Source organism: Lemur catta, chromosome 9 (genome assembly GCF_020740605.2).
Source record: "Lemur catta isolate mLemCat1 chromosome 9, mLemCat1.pri, whole genome shotgun sequence".
Taxonomy (NCBI): domain Eukaryota; kingdom Metazoa; phylum Chordata; class Mammalia; order Primates; family Lemuridae; genus Lemur; species Lemur catta.
The window spans coordinates 31,528,737-31,543,594 of NC_059136.1; the positions used below are offsets into that span (position 1 = coordinate 31,528,737).

Genomic DNA, 14,858 nt, shown 5'->3' on the forward strand with positions numbered 1-14,858 from the left:
CCTCCGATTGCTAAGGGAGCCCAGCAGTGCCACTCTGCTCCCCAGCACAGTGTGGTTTTGCTGACCTTGTTAATTACCGTTAACTCCTGGTTCTAATCCACCTGCTGTGACCCTCCCCAGATCTCCGGATGGACCCAAGCCCTGCCAGACATGGTGGTGTCCCACCTCTTTGGGAAGGTGAGTAGCACGGCCTGGCATCGTGTTGTTCACACGGAGTAGTTACTTGTGTGGTGCTCGGCCCAGAGCCCCATGTGGGAGCGGAGTCGAACAAGATACAGCCTAGTGGGGCCACTGTGCTGATGCCTATGAAATAATGCAACATCATTCATTCATAAGCAGCAAGTCATTCATTCTCCCTTTCTACATTAATCCATAGGTCTTTTAAAAACAGTTTTATTGAAGTACAATAAACTGTACATACTTAAAGTGTACAATGTGCTAAATTTGACATATGTGTTCATCTGTAAAACCATCACTGAAATCAAGATATGAACATCTCCATCACCCCAAAAGTTTCCTTGTGCCCCATGTTAATCCTCCTTTTCCACCTCCCTAGGCCACTTCTGATCTGTTTTTGGTCACTATAGATTAGTTTGCAATTCTTAGATTTTTTTTAATTCCTTGATTTTTATGTGAATGGCCTCATACAGTATGTACTTACTTTTTGTCTGGCTTCTTTCACTTAGCATAACTGTCCTGAGATCTGTCCATGTTGTGGGGTGTATCCATCGTCCGTTCCTTTTTAAATCCAGTGTGGCAGGGCTGTGCCCCTCCACGGCTCTAGGCGAGAGTCCAGTCAGCTTTCCTTGCCTAGTGGCAGCTCCCTCCGGTCTCTGCCTCATCTTCACACGGCTGTCTCCTCTGTGTCAAATCTCTGCGTCCTTTTTCTTATAGGGATACTTTGCATTTTGTTTAGCCCCACGGGGACAATCCAGGATGATCTCATCTGAAGATCTTTAATCAATTACCATCTGCAAAGACCCTTTTCCCAAATAAGTTTGCATTCACAAGTTGCAGGGATTTGACTTGAATGTATCTTTTGGAGGCCACTGTTTAACCTGCTCTAGTTTCTTTCCTCTTCTATGGCTCTTTTCAGTGTGTGATAAATTTTTTCTGCCCTGAGTGTGTCATCTGAAACTAATAGGAATTTGGAAAAATTCTGAGCCGGTATCTGTTTCCTTGGAGGAGAGCTGTCGGGTGTAGCATCCAGCATCCGACCTGATGTACCCCAGGTTACCTTGAGACTGGCTGGTCAGGATACTGATTGGTGCCCTCAAGTTGCTGCAATTGTGTTTTGATCTGACATCCCAGTGTAATTCCTCAGATTATTTTTTTTTTCTGATTTTTCCTTTAAAAAGTTGGCCTCTTTGCTGCTTAAATGGTTGTGGCCTGTTTTGATGTAGTTCAAGCTCAACATGGGCTTTCTTGGCTCCCTCCCACCCCTGCTCTGGTCACCACTGGGCCCATCAGACCCTTGTGTGGCACCTAGTGTCCGCCGCTGGACAAAGGAGACCCAGAGTGAGCTCCAAGCTCATAACTTATTTGTGTGTCCCAAGTCACATTCAGAAAGCATCCAGAGAGGCTGACCTCCTGCAAGGCTCTGCAAGGAGACTGCCCTTCTTTCCAGAAGCTTCCTGCTGCATGAGTTGGTTCTGTTTTTCAAGCATGAAAAACTTCTTTTCAACTCTTCTCATTTAAAAAAAAAATTGCTAACATTTGCATCTGATTTTACTGTTTTCAGAGGGCTTTTGTATGCATACCTCCATTAAGACCCACCACCTGGTGAAGTAGGTAATATTATTCCCCTTTTATTGAGGGAACTGCAGCTCAGGGAGGTTGAAAGATTTGCCCAAACAAAGAACAGTGCTGAAGCCAACCTCTAGATACAGGAGCACTGACTGCAAATCAAAACTCCCTAAGTAACGAGCCCAGAAGCCTCATTTGCCTTTCCAAGTGGGGTTCTTTCCTGCTACCAGGGGACAGTCAACCCCAGTCTGCATCCAGGTGTCGGCTGCCTTCCTGAAGGCTTCCCTAGGCCCCACAGCTGGCTTGTGCATTAGGCATTATTGTTTTTACCTTGAATCCTAAATAACCTGGAGAATGGAGCGAGTGGTGGCCAGCCCAGGACCACAGCACAGTGAAGGACATTTCTCCACCTCTCCAAATTCAGGAGGAAATGCAGAATAACGTGGAGGTGGTCCACACCTACCGCCAGCACATCGTCAATGACATGAACCCCAGCAACCTGCACCTGTTCATCAATGCCTACAACAGGTATTGGGGGGTGGTTGGCCTTGGGATTGCCATTTCCCAGGTACCTTTTGTAGCTCTGGAATATGGGGTGAGGGAGAGGGGTGTTATAAAGTTAGTAGAAGGTGCAGGCCCTGAATTAAGCAAATAGATTAATAGGACAGGGGTGCCCAGTAGGGCCACCTGGTGTGTAAGGTGGTTGTGTAGTTCAGCAAGCCTCGCGAGGATCGGAGCTCCTCCTCCAGACCACTGGGGACGCACACGTGAGAGGGATGCAGTTGCACACCAGAGGGTTGACAGTAAAATTGTGTGCCTGTGGCCAGCCTTCACAAAAGGCCAGTGTGAGAGGAGCTAAGTGAGGGCAGGAGGAGTCCAGGGAGGCCTCTCAGAGGCAAGTTTGTCACTCCAAGGATAAGCAGGACCCGAACACAGCCTTCTGCAAAGATATAGCCTGTTAACTAGGTGCTTATCTGGAGCTCAGCGACGGACGGCTCAGAGCCACTGGTGTCAGCCAGGGATTCTGGAATCTTCCACGGAGCTCACTCAGCCTGCCGAGCTAGCCCTGACATGTTCCTAAAAAAGGGGATAGGAATGAGCCTGGTAGGGTTTGTGTCTCCTCCAGTGTTAATAACTTGACTTCATGAACAAACTTGTAACAAAGTTTGGTATCTGCCTCCTTTTACAACCCTGCCAGCAACTCAGCCTGGGAGGTTCTAACTAATAATAATATTCTCACGGTGTAACTGAAGAGACAGAGGCTCAGCCGTCCATTCATTTAGCAGGCACTTACGGAGAATGGGGGGGAGTCCCGCTTTCAGCTGGCAGTGGGGGCCCAGAGGTGATCAGCACAAGCCCCCGATGCCACACTCTCCCCACCTCCCCCCCCCCCCCCCCCGTCACGGACAGCACAGCAATTCACTGATCCCTCTCAAAATCCCCACCGTGAGGGTGCTGTTGTGATCATCATTTCCTGCTGAGGAAGCAAAGGCACAGAGAGGTTCAGTAATCTATCTAAGGTCACACAGCCAGAAAGTGGCAGAGCATGATTTGAATCCTGCTTGTCTGCTCCGGGCTGTGAGCTTGGAGAGGGCTTCTCATGCTGGGAGCTGCAGGACAGCGGAGAGGCGGGGTGTACACAGGCAGAGGAGGGTGACCGGCACCAGGCCGGGCCCACACTGGGCCTCACACTAGCACTGTGGCAAAGCATCAGAGGGCTTGAAACTAGGGAATGCAAAGATCAGGTCTGAGTTTTAAATAGATCATGTGGCTACACTGTAGAGAACTCGGAGTAGGTGAGGGTAGGGCTCAGACTAAGAGGCTGGGAGACCATTTGGAAGGCTGGCCTGTTTGTCAGGGGGGGCTCTGACTAGGGGACAGGAGGTAGGGGCTCTCTGTAGGAGGATAAGATTTGTACCCCTGTAAAAAAGAAAAAAAGAAAAAGCACACACATACTTGAGACAAAATGAGGTAGGCTCCTGTGGAAACACATGAGGCCTGCTGTCCCTTTAACCACTGCTGTGGATGCCAAGAGGCCGTGGCATCCCGAAAGTCACCGGACCTTGCACAGGTTGGCCGTGCGGGTGGGTGGTTTGCCAGGATGGCCAATGGCGGGACCTCTGGGCTTGGCTCAGCGGGCCGGGGGCTTCCTCCAGCGGAGGGTCTGCTGATGCTAATGATGTGATTTCTGCCTGCAGCCGGCGGGACCTGGAGATAGAGCGACCGATGCCTGGAACCCACACGGTCACCCTGCAGTGAGTTGCTTTTCTGTCCCCCACCACTTACAGCCAGGGCTGCCGACCGTCTAGCCTTACTCACGGTTGCAGCGGGCCTGCTTTCTGAGTCTGGGGGAACTGCCGCACTTGTGGAAGGATGCTGCCGTGAGGGAGAACTGGAAGTATTCTATCCAGGGATCGAGCCTTACCCGGTCTGGCTCAGACTTCCTTGTGTGAAGGTGGCATCAGCTCTTAGGTTGTCCCATGATCTAGGTTGGAGCCCTCGAGCTTGGGGAAGGAATGATGACTGTACTTTATTTACTGCGTCCATAATTGTGTTAGGCTTTGCTTCACAAAGCCTAGAAATGGGTGACACAGGAACCCCCTTATGGTGCTCTATAAATCCAAGAGGAAAAGGCAGTTGTGAATACAACTAACTGGGACCCCAGCAGTCATGACAGTGTGTTTTTGTGGCTTTCTGGGTGTACCACATTGTCTGACACTTGGGAACTTAGCGTGCCATTTTCTTTGTCACTCACTCTGTTCTTGTCTCTGTCTTGACCCCTGGCAAAGTCCTGTTCATCCATCCTTGATAAGAGGATGCTTTAAAATAACGAACATCAGGGCACAGAAATTCTCTGGCTGAAATTTATACTAAAGTGTAAATGATTACCAACCCATTTTATCCTAAGACCAGAGCAGAGGATGGAGGGAGAGTGAAGTAAAAAGAGAAAGGGTACTGGGGAAACCAAAATAAATTTTTTAGAATCCTGGTCTCAGGCTGGCAGGCCCGGGAGTGTGAGAATCTTTCCATGAACCTTGTGCTCACTGCCCCCTTCTCTCCCTGCCCCCAGGTGCCCTGCTCTGCTGGTGGTTGGGGACAACTCGCCTGCTGTGGATGCTGTGGTATGTAGAAATCAACAGCTGGTTTCCATGGTTAATTCAACATTTCAAGTCTGGTTGAACTTTGTGTGAAGTGGCCGTACCCACCCCCTCCACTCCTCTGCCCCTGTCAGGGCAGGTGACATTTTTAAAATGCCCTCTTGGTCCTTGGGCAGAGGGCCCAGCCACCGGTCTCTCCCTGGTGGCTGCCTGCCCTGTGTGCTTGGCGTTGGGCCCTCTGTCTCCTCTTCTAGGCCCCCTCACCTGCTGACTGCATTTATACGAGCATGTTTGCCACTTGGCTTCTGGGCCAAGAGACTGTCTCTCATCCACGAGGCAGGTGGATCTTTCCTACCTGATTGGTGCCTGGCCATCTGGCAGGCGAGAGAGGCACCTGGGCAGTGTGGCTCAGGCAAAGCTTTGTGACTCATTTCACCCCTTCATTCCCACTCACAATGTTGTGGAGGCAAAGAGAAGACACTACCTTTCCGACAACCCCACAGCTGGGGAGATGGGAGATGTAGGGTCTGTTTATCAGAGTCCTAGCGTAGTGGCATGCCCTGTGCAGTGTTCATGCAGTGAAGACCTGGGGTGCCTTAATCCACCATGGGTTTCTTGTGGGCTGACCCACTGGAGATAATCATAGGACGCATCAGTAGAGATATATTATTCACATCACAGGAGGTGATAGTTCTATGTTGGGCATTTTAAACATTATAGGTTACATATGGGTATTCTTCCCAATTCTGGATGCTACTTTCAAGGTGACAAAATGAAGAGAGAAACCAGCTTGGTCAATGTGATTTTATTATTAATAATAGTTGTTGGATCTGGGGATGATAAACCTGTAGAATCTTTGGCAGCAGCTGGTTAAACAAGAAATCATTTAGCAGATATTTCTGGAGCACCTTCTACACTTTAGCAAATCTTCATAACAACACTTTGAAGAAAGATATTATCCCCGTTTTACTGATGAGGAAATTGAGGCCCAGAGACATTAAGTAACTTGTCTGAGGTCAAACTACTGGTAATGACAGGGCTGGGATTTAAAGCCACATCTGTTTAACCCTGAAACTCACATTTTTCTTCTGTGCTAGAGGGAATAATGGAGATTCCAGTGATGGTGACAGAGTGGCAGGGAAGGGGGAAAGGTTTTGACTTTGGCTTCGGGTAGAAAATTAACAAATGTCTTCTCTCTCGTCCAGGTGGAGTGTAACTCGAAACTGGACCCCACAAAGACCACTCTCCTCAAGGTACAGGGAAATCAATGGGGGGTTCCATTTGTTATTTCTTAGAAACCCTCAAGTTTTATGCAAAACTGAATTGTGCCTGAATAAGTCAGAAACCATAGAAATAATGACTTAATGTATCTGTTTACAAACATCTATTTGGTTGCTGGCCAGCGACCTGAGGCTGCGAGGATCCCTCTCTGGGACCTTAGGAGCCTGTGGGCTGCTGGGCTCTGGGGAGGGGTGGGCCAGGAATGGCTTGGCAGGGGCTGTCCCTGGAGTGGGGCCAGGACGTTCCTCCAGGAGGGGCTCTGCTTGTCCAGTCAAAGCAAATGTCTCCCAAGGCCGTGGAAGGGCAGGACTTTGTGCAGCAGGTTTGTTGGAGTACCCGGTGTGCTTGCTCCCTCATAACTGGACTTGAGGGTCTGTAGCAACCTCCGCCAGCGCCTTGTCAGTTACAGCTGATGGCACAATCGAGACCACAGACCGTTGTGGAACCTTTCAGGGGGGCCTCCCAGCCCCGCCGTACCCCTGTGACGGCAGGTGACCAGGAGGGGCCCATGTGCAGATGAGGTGGCTCCCCCTGCACAGCAGAAAGGCTGAGGAGGTGGCATCTGTGGGTCACTGTCCCTTAACTCCCCTCATAGGAGCAGAAGGCCTTTGAGTGCAGGAGGGGCTGTGTGACACTTACCGAGTGGGAGGCCGCTCCTGTATTGGGCTCTTTACATACATTTTCTTCGAAGATCCCCTGAACAGGAAATTGCAAGGTTAGAACATGCTGGGCTCCAGGCTTGCATAATGCTGTACTTTGGGGGCTGCTGTTAAAAAGTGCCACAAACTGGGTGGCCTAAAACAGCAGAAACTTACTCCTGCACAGTCTGGAAGCCGGAAGTCCAAAATCAGTGTCAGCAGGGAGAGCCGTGCTCCTCTGAAGGCGCTGGGGGAGGGACTCATTCCTGCTTACCTCTCAGCCGCTGCCAGTCGCTGGCAGCCCTCAGTGTCCGTTGGCTTGTGGTTGCATCACTGCAGCCTCTGCCCCCTCCGTCACCGGGCGTTCTCCCCGTGTGTCTCTGTGCCTGTGTCCAAATTGCCCTCTTCCTTTAAGGACACCAGTCACTGGATTTAGGGCCCCACCAATCCAGCATGACCTCATCTTAACTTGATTACATCTGCAAAGGTCCTATTTCCAGATAAGGTTGCATTCATAGGTACTGGGGATTAGGACTTCAGTATGTCTTTTGCGGGGACAAAATTCAACGCGCAACCCACACCAGAGGGTATGTAGCCTAAGTTGGATGGCTGATTTGGTGGTAGATCCAGGATCGGAACCTACTTTAGCCTCAGTCTAAACAGACTCTGCCCACTGCACTGGCCTTGCTGACTCGCCCCTGCAGGGAAAATTCTAGCATCCTGTTCCTTGTGTCCTCATTGAGCCAAGGACCACCCCAGGTGAGTGAGGTCCTGTGGCTGGTGCTCAGGAATCTAGCCTTGAGGCTCCCTGGGATGTAGGATAGCCACAGTCCTGTTTCCCTGCAGCCCACCCTCACCCTGCCGCCTAAGCACTCTCAGCCCTCAGCCCTGCTCATTCCCATGTAGGATACATTTGCACACATGCCTGAAATGGCCTCGGTTCTGTGGCGATGCTGTTAGATTTGGTGATTTCATAGGAACTTTAAAAGACACAGCATCTACAAAGCATAGCTCATCAGAAGCCCGTTGAGCTGGAAGCCTCCCTCCATTCCAACAGTTTCCTTTCAAGGGAATATTTCCAGGGAATGTGTGTAAAGGGCCTTATATTGAGTCCTTTCAGGTCAGACAGAGCAGGGCCAGAATCTTGCAAGTTCCCCCAGCTCTCTCTGGCCCAGTTTCTGCCTCTAAAATGAGATAATTCTACCTTCCATGGTTCTTGGGGAATGGAGTGAAATTATCTATAGGGCTTTGCATAGTGCCTGGCACATCGTAAGCTACAAGTTTTGGTTTCCATGGAGACATTGTCTGATGCTGAGAGGATAGTAATGAAAGCAGTAGCAGCCTTGCTAGGTGGAGCTGGGGTGCCCCCCCAGTCTGCTCAGTGCCCCTCAACAGGGCAGGGGAGCAGGCAGGTGGGCACCTTTTTGCAACTGGCTTGCCTCAGCTGAGGTGTGTGGCACTAACCAGCTTCCATCCCTCCTAGATGGCGGATTGTGGCGGCCTCCCTCAGATCTCCCAGGTGAGTGCCACCTTAGCTTTTGTCTTAAACACCTGTCAGCTGTCTCTGGGTGGAGCGCCTCTGCCTCTGTGACCCGTTAATGCCTTTGCCCTCACAGCCTCACTGTGACTTCAGATGACAGTTTGTGCTCGTGTTACTATTTATAAAAGGTGCTTGTTCATAGGGACTCATTTGATCCCCCAGAAACTAACCTCTGTGGAGTAGATGATACTGGGGTTCACAGAGGCCAAGTGGACACAGCTTGGTCATCGTGAGTCAGAATCTAGGTGTGCCTGTCCCAAAGACCACAGGCTCCTGCAGGAGTGAAGGGCCCCCAGGGAGCTCCAGCCCAGAGCAGAGGGGTGGGGAGGAGATTAAACCGAGTGGTGTATGTATTTGCAAGTGCATGTGTGTGCACGTGTGTCTGTGTTTGTGCATGTGTGTACATGTGTGTGCCTGCTTGTGCACGTATGTGCATGTGCACAAATAAACATCAAGCAGTGTAGTGTGTTTGCTGCATAACAACTGACTCCTCCCATTCTCCTCCCATAAATAACCCACTAACCTAACAAAGGAACTTTTTATCTATATTCTTAATAATTTTATATCCTGAGAGTTTTGTATTCTATCTCAAAATGTGAAATATAAACAAATTATGTGAACGTTTTGTCACTTTGTTCCTCCAAACCCTCCCCTGCCTCCTTTCTTCCCTCTTTCTTCATTTCTCTACTTGAAACAAGAACAGATCTAACCCTGGATGCAATCACAGTTTTCAATGCCATGGCCGGGGCTCAGCGAGCGCAGGCTTCCAGGAAGCCAGCCCACGGCGGACTCGTTCCTGTGCACACGCCTCCTCCTTGTGCCCTCGCTGGTTGGGTGTTTACACAGGGTTTTCCCACCATTGCTTTGGTTAGATCCTTGCAACTGTCCTCGGAAGAGCAAGCGTTTTGTCCCAGTGTCACAGAAGAGGAAACTGAGGCCAAAGTGGGAGAGATTGCCCATGGTGGCCCACGGGAGCAGAATTTGGGCCCATATATTCTGGTTCCCAAGCCTGTGTTCTTGGTTCTCTTGACCGTCACAGGCGTCCCTGTCATCTGCAGCTCCAACTCTCTTGTCCTTTTTCCGTTGTCACACAAGTCTCAGAGGGCGATTTAAGCATAGCCTCTCCTTTAAATGTCATTTGGCTGTTTGTGGAAAGGTGGGGACGGGGGCAACACTGCCTCTGTGAGTGACATCTCACTGTCATAGAGAATGAGGCCCAGGACACTGGATTTAACAGGCGGAATTAATGTAAAGCTGCACATATGCCCTCGATACTCGCGCATTTGCCTCTAGTTACCATTAGATTGTTTGAGAGTAACCGGTGGAACTGGGTGTGCTCTCAGCATTTTCTACTCATTTCACTTAAAGCAGCCGTTAGTCAGTTAGTTAATTGGTTTGTCCCACCAACGTCCATTCATTCTTCTTGGGATCCTTTTTTCCTTCCATTTTTCCTTCTTTTATCCATTTTTCTCTCTTTCTATCCTTCCTTCTGCCCATCGATCCCTTGTCTTTATCTATCTATCCGTAGTCTGTCCTTCCTTCCTTCCTTCCTTCCTTCCTTCCTTCCTTCCTTCCTTCCTTCCTTCCTTCCTTCCTTCCATCCTTCCTTCCATCCTTTTTCCCTTGTCTTCCATTTGTTCATCCTTCATCTTTCTTCCTGTAGGCCAGCCCACTATTGAGGCTGGCTCGAGACCGTGGGTTCTGAGTTTGGACAGCCTGGGCTGATCTGCAGGACCCACCACTTCTGACCTCTCCAAACCTGTTCATCTGTGAAATGTATATAAGATAGCACTAACCATGAGGTGGTTGTCAGGAGTAAATGGAATAGTGCAGCCAAGCGCTTCGCACAGTGAGCGGCACGTGATGCTGTTACACTTACATCCCAGGTGCTGCGTTGGGCACATCACTGTGTCTAATGTAGTCTCCCCAGAAGCACTCGGCGGTAGTTGTAGCTCTCTGCCCCTGTTTTACAGGCAAGGAAACTGACACAGACAGGTCATGTAACTTGTCCACGTTCCTACAACTGTGAAGTGAACTTGAACTTTTTCTCTCTGGCCAAAGCTAATGTGGTCCCCCTAATTATCCCATAATCTTTCCCTTACTTTTATGTTTTGTGCTGTCAACACATAATGGCCTCTGTCTTGGGCCAATGAATGAATGAATGAAGCTGACTCTGGGCCCAGCTCCTGGTGGCCCTGGGTGATCTGGCCCCCAGTGACTGACATCACTCTCTCTCCTTGTCTCTCGCAGCCAGCCAAGCTCGCCGAGGCCTTCAAGTACTTCGTGCAGGGCATGGGCTACAGTGAGTATGGCGCTGCTCAGCGTGCAGTGGTCAGGGGGTGTGGGAGTTGGAAATGCAATCCCCCAAGCCGGTTTTGGATGAATGTTCTCTATCGCTGTGGCCAGCTCCAGCTTTTTGAAAACTGGGCAGAGCAGAGGAGGAAATATTTAGGTGTGCGGAGGGTGCATGGGAGTCTAGAGGTGCTAGTCTCTCGTTTACCCTAGAGTAGCTCAGTTTTACTCCTTCATCGAACAGAAGTGGTTTCATACCAGGGATTTTTTTTTTGGATTTAGATAAGGACTATCCCTTTAAGCACCAAGAAGATGACAAATAATGAAACAATGAAAATCTTTTCAATTTTGATTACATGCTTGCTTATAGCGGTGATGGTAAAGATGGTGATGATGGCAACGGTCATGATGATGGTGGTAATGATAAAAGATTGTTAAGAAATCCTTTCTTTTTTCTCATTGAACCATCACAGCAATCTTATGAGAGAGTCTTCCCCTCATTTTACAAATGATGAAACTGAGGCTTGGAGAGTTTAAGCGGGGAGCAGAGTGGGGGTCTCTGAAAGTTCTCTGGAAACTGTAAAACTCTGTGTAAGTGGCTGGTAGAGTTGAGCTTCTTACATTCAAGACAGAACATGCCTTTGCTACACCATGAAATTTGGGAATTAAAGGATAAATGGAAATATAGTTCAAGAACTGGCTACTTACTGCTTTATGGTTATAGTTTATCTGTTAGTCAGGCACATAGAGCCCTCTTCTCAGACATGACATCCCAGCACTAGGGCAGACGCTACTGAGTTTAAACACTCTGTTGAATAGCGGCCACAGTCGGTGGGTATGTAAATTTGTGTGCCCTTCTTAAGTGGAAGCTTTGAACTTCTAATCTCTTTTGTCTTTTCCTTAAACTTTTGGTTTGTTTAAAATAGTAGCAGTAAGTTCAGTAAACTAACTGCAGTCTTAAGATTGGCCTCAGCCGTGTTTAGTTCTAGCAAGGCGGGGAGTGGTAAAGTCTGATTTACCCACGTCACGCGGGATCCATGCCCCGAGACGCCCTATCCCAGCAGAAAGCGTCTGCCTGTGGGTCCCCTGCCCCCGGCCCGGCTTCCCTCTGGGCAGTGTGCAGGCAACAGCGAGATGGAGAAAGCCGCTGTGCAGACCTCGTCTACCTTGCAGGGCGTGAATCGCGGCTCTCGCTTGTCTTGGACCAGACATGGGTTTGGATTTCTGCTTCGAGGGTGTATTCTGGGGAGAAAGGAAGCAAAAGCTGGGCCTCATTATCCCCCCCAAATTAGCTTCCATTTCCAGAAAGCAGAGCATCCTGTAGGTCTTAGGGAAAATAGCGGGAAGAGCTGCGGTCCCAAAGGAATCCACCAAAGAGAAAGAAAGTAACCCATGGCTGAGTTCTTACACATGAGGGTGTCCAGCACGGCCAGCGCTTTGCACCCCTGACATCCTTCACTGTAGCCCTGGGATTCCAGGCAGGAGAACGCCCAGATTTGGGGTGAGAAATAGAAGCTCAGAGAAACATGTAAGCCACAGAGGCAGGGTTGACCCTGACTCTTTCTGGATTCAAAACTAGCTCTTAATTCTGATTGTGAGTGTCTGCCATTTTGAAAGGCCAACCCCTACGTCTAGCATAATGTAAGCCCTGCGTGCTTGTGTGCATCTCAGCTTCCTTGTTTCCCATGTCCATCCTTCAGGGTGGTCGTGCTTCCATTGCATGGGACATGAGTTTCCCAGGGCTGCCCTAACAAATCCCCACAAACCGGGTGGCTGCAAACAACAGAAATTTATTCTCCCATAGTTCTGAAGGCTGGAAGTCTGAAATCAAGCTATCAGCGGGGCCATGCTCCCTCCGAAGGCTCTAAGGGGGATCCTTCTCTGCTTCCTCCCACCTTCTGCCAGCCCCGCAGTCCTGGACCGTCTGTGGCTGGTCACTCCTGCCTCTGCCTTTGCGTGGGCTTCTCCCCCGTGGCCCTGTGTGTTCTGCACTTTTTATAAGGACACAACCGTCACTGAGTTTAGGGCCCACCCTAAATCCAGGATGATTTCTTCTTCAGATCCTTAACTAATTATGTATGCAAAGACCCTATTTCCAAATAAGACCACATTCTGAGGTTTCGGGTGCATGCGAATTTTGGGGGGACACCATTCAACCCAGTACAGGTAGGGAGGATTGTTTTTGTTTTCTCTTCATTCCCCTCCATCAGCACCTGTTGGGCGCGAGGGCATTTCGAGTCTTGGAGGAGACGCGAAGTGTGGGCAGCACCCTGGCTCGTGCCTGCCGCTGACAGACGTCTTGGGGAAAGGGATGACAACTAACGGCTCTGCCACAAACCTGCCCTGTGGCCTCACTTGCCCCGCGTGGGGTATGCAGGGATTACCTGGCTGAGCAGGAGTGTTCTCTCTGCTCCAGTGACAGCTGACAGCATGGGGTAGTGGGCATCCAGGCAGGGAGGCTCAGGGGGACACTCCCACAGCCACACAGCTGTTCAGCAAGTGACAGAACTGGGCTCCAGACCCGGATCTGGGTCTAGTCACTTACGTGGATGGTGTCCTCGGTTACCCAGTGGCTGGATTGCTGCCAGGATCAAGACAGGACACGAAGAGTGCTTGCTTGGCTGGGGCTGGCCACGTGTCAGGGCACCGTGGCTGCCAGGCAGGTACATCTGGCTCCTCACCTCGTAGAGTCCCGCACCCCCTAACTGGCTGTCTCTTGTCTCCCCAGTGCCCTCCGCCAGCATGACACGCCTGATGCGGTCCCGCACGGCCTCCGGCTCCAGCGTCACCTCTCTGGATGGCACCCGCAGCCGCTCCCACACCAGCGAGGGCCCCCGCAGCCGCTCCCACACCAGCGAGGGAGCCCACCTGGACATCACTCCCAACTCGGGTGCCACCGGGAACAGCGCTGGGCCCAAGTCCATGGAGGTCTCCTGCTAGGCAGCTGTGCAGACTGCCGTCCCCGGACTCTGATCTCTGTAGCGGCCCCCTCCTCTCCAGCCCCTTTCTGCCCCCTGCCTGCCACACTGCGCCTAACTTGGTATTAACCCAAAGCTTATTTTGTAAGAGTGAGCTCTGGTGGTGACAGATTGGGTCTGTCTCGGGCACCCTCTCCGATTAGGGCAGGGCGGCAATGGACCAAAGGAAAGAGGCATCTCAGTTCCATTAACTAGTGGCCAGTTGCCACTCTCTTACCCTCCCTTAGAGACACCAAACTGCCAAAAACAAGCAGCATAGCGGGAAACACTTCACGAAGCCAAGCCCAGGCTGCCCCCAGCATCCTGGTTCCGAGGGGCGCTTTGTCAGACGGCCAGCTGTCCACTTCCTGTTTCCTCTCCAACTACAGAGAAGCTGCTCAGTTCCAGGAAACAAAATCCTTTTCCGATTTGGAGAGGGGGAGGACAGTGAAGTATGGACACCTCTTTTAAATAGGCAAAACAGGAAGTAGGGGGCAAAGAGGTGGACTTTATGTTGAGGCTAGAGGCATTTGGAAAAAACAGATCCACTTAGTTGACTTGAAGAAATCGATTTTTAAAGTTGGTGCATATATAAACCTTTGAATGCTGACGCATCCAAGCCTGTTTTTCTAGCGTCCTTTTAATGTGCAACAAAAGCAGGCAACCAAAGCTCCTGGCTTTACAGAAAGAACGTTGTGGCAAATGCTGGTGTCACGGTTTTTGAAGGCTTTGGCTCTGCCCTCTGCCTCTCCCCCACAGACCCTTCTCCCACCCCAGACACGTGAGTGTGTGATTATTCTTGTTCGTGGGGAAGACAATTTAGATCTGTAGTTGCATTCTTTGCAATGGAGGGAAACGTTCTGGCCAGCCGTGCCTGGCTGTGTGAGTCTCCTTGCTGGGGGGCGGGGAGGGGGGTTGTCGGGGTGGGCGGTATTTGGGTTCCTAGATGGGAGGGATTCCTTGTGTTTGTGATGGAATCGAGTACAGTTGTGATTTCGTGAATCCCAACCCGTTTCCCAAGAATCTTGATGTGATTGAGTTAAATCCAGTTTCCAATGTTTGACAGCTGGGCCCGAATCTAAACCTGGTAGCTGAACGTTTGCGACCTGGTAACATTACTGGATCTTCAGATAGAACTTTTTGCTCTTGTGGGGCGGGGGTGGGAATTCACATGGGGACTGGCGGCCGAGAAAATGCCAGGATTCTGGAGTATACATTCCATGGGACTATCCTTCCCTCTCCTGCCTTCCTCTCTTCCTGCCCCACTAACCTCCTTACTCTGAATGGGATGGCACCACTGGTGTTT

General features: G+C 50.5%; 1 protein-coding gene across 2 annotated transcripts in view; it reads left to right on the forward strand.

Annotated features, from left to right (window-relative positions):
- NDRG1 (N-myc downstream regulated 1) overlaps positions 1-14,166 on the forward strand; it is a 54,259-nt gene extending 40,093 nt beyond the window's left edge. For both annotated transcript variants that reach the window (XM_045560878.1, XM_045560877.1), the window contains exons 9-16: positions 121-177; positions 2,171-2,274; positions 3,945-4,001; positions 4,817-4,868; positions 6,050-6,097; positions 8,247-8,282; positions 10,554-10,605; positions 13,324-14,166. In XM_045560878.1, coding sequence (XP_045416834.1) covers positions 121-177; positions 2,171-2,274; positions 3,945-4,001; positions 4,817-4,868; positions 6,050-6,097; positions 8,247-8,282; positions 10,554-10,605; positions 13,324-13,535 — 618 coding nt within the window. In that variant the 3' untranslated portion in view covers positions 13,536-14,166. The remainder of the gene's footprint in view (positions 1-120; positions 178-2,170; positions 2,275-3,944; positions 4,002-4,816; positions 4,869-6,049; positions 6,098-8,246; positions 8,283-10,553; positions 10,606-13,323) is intronic.
- Positions 14,167-14,858: the final 692 nt, after the last annotated feature.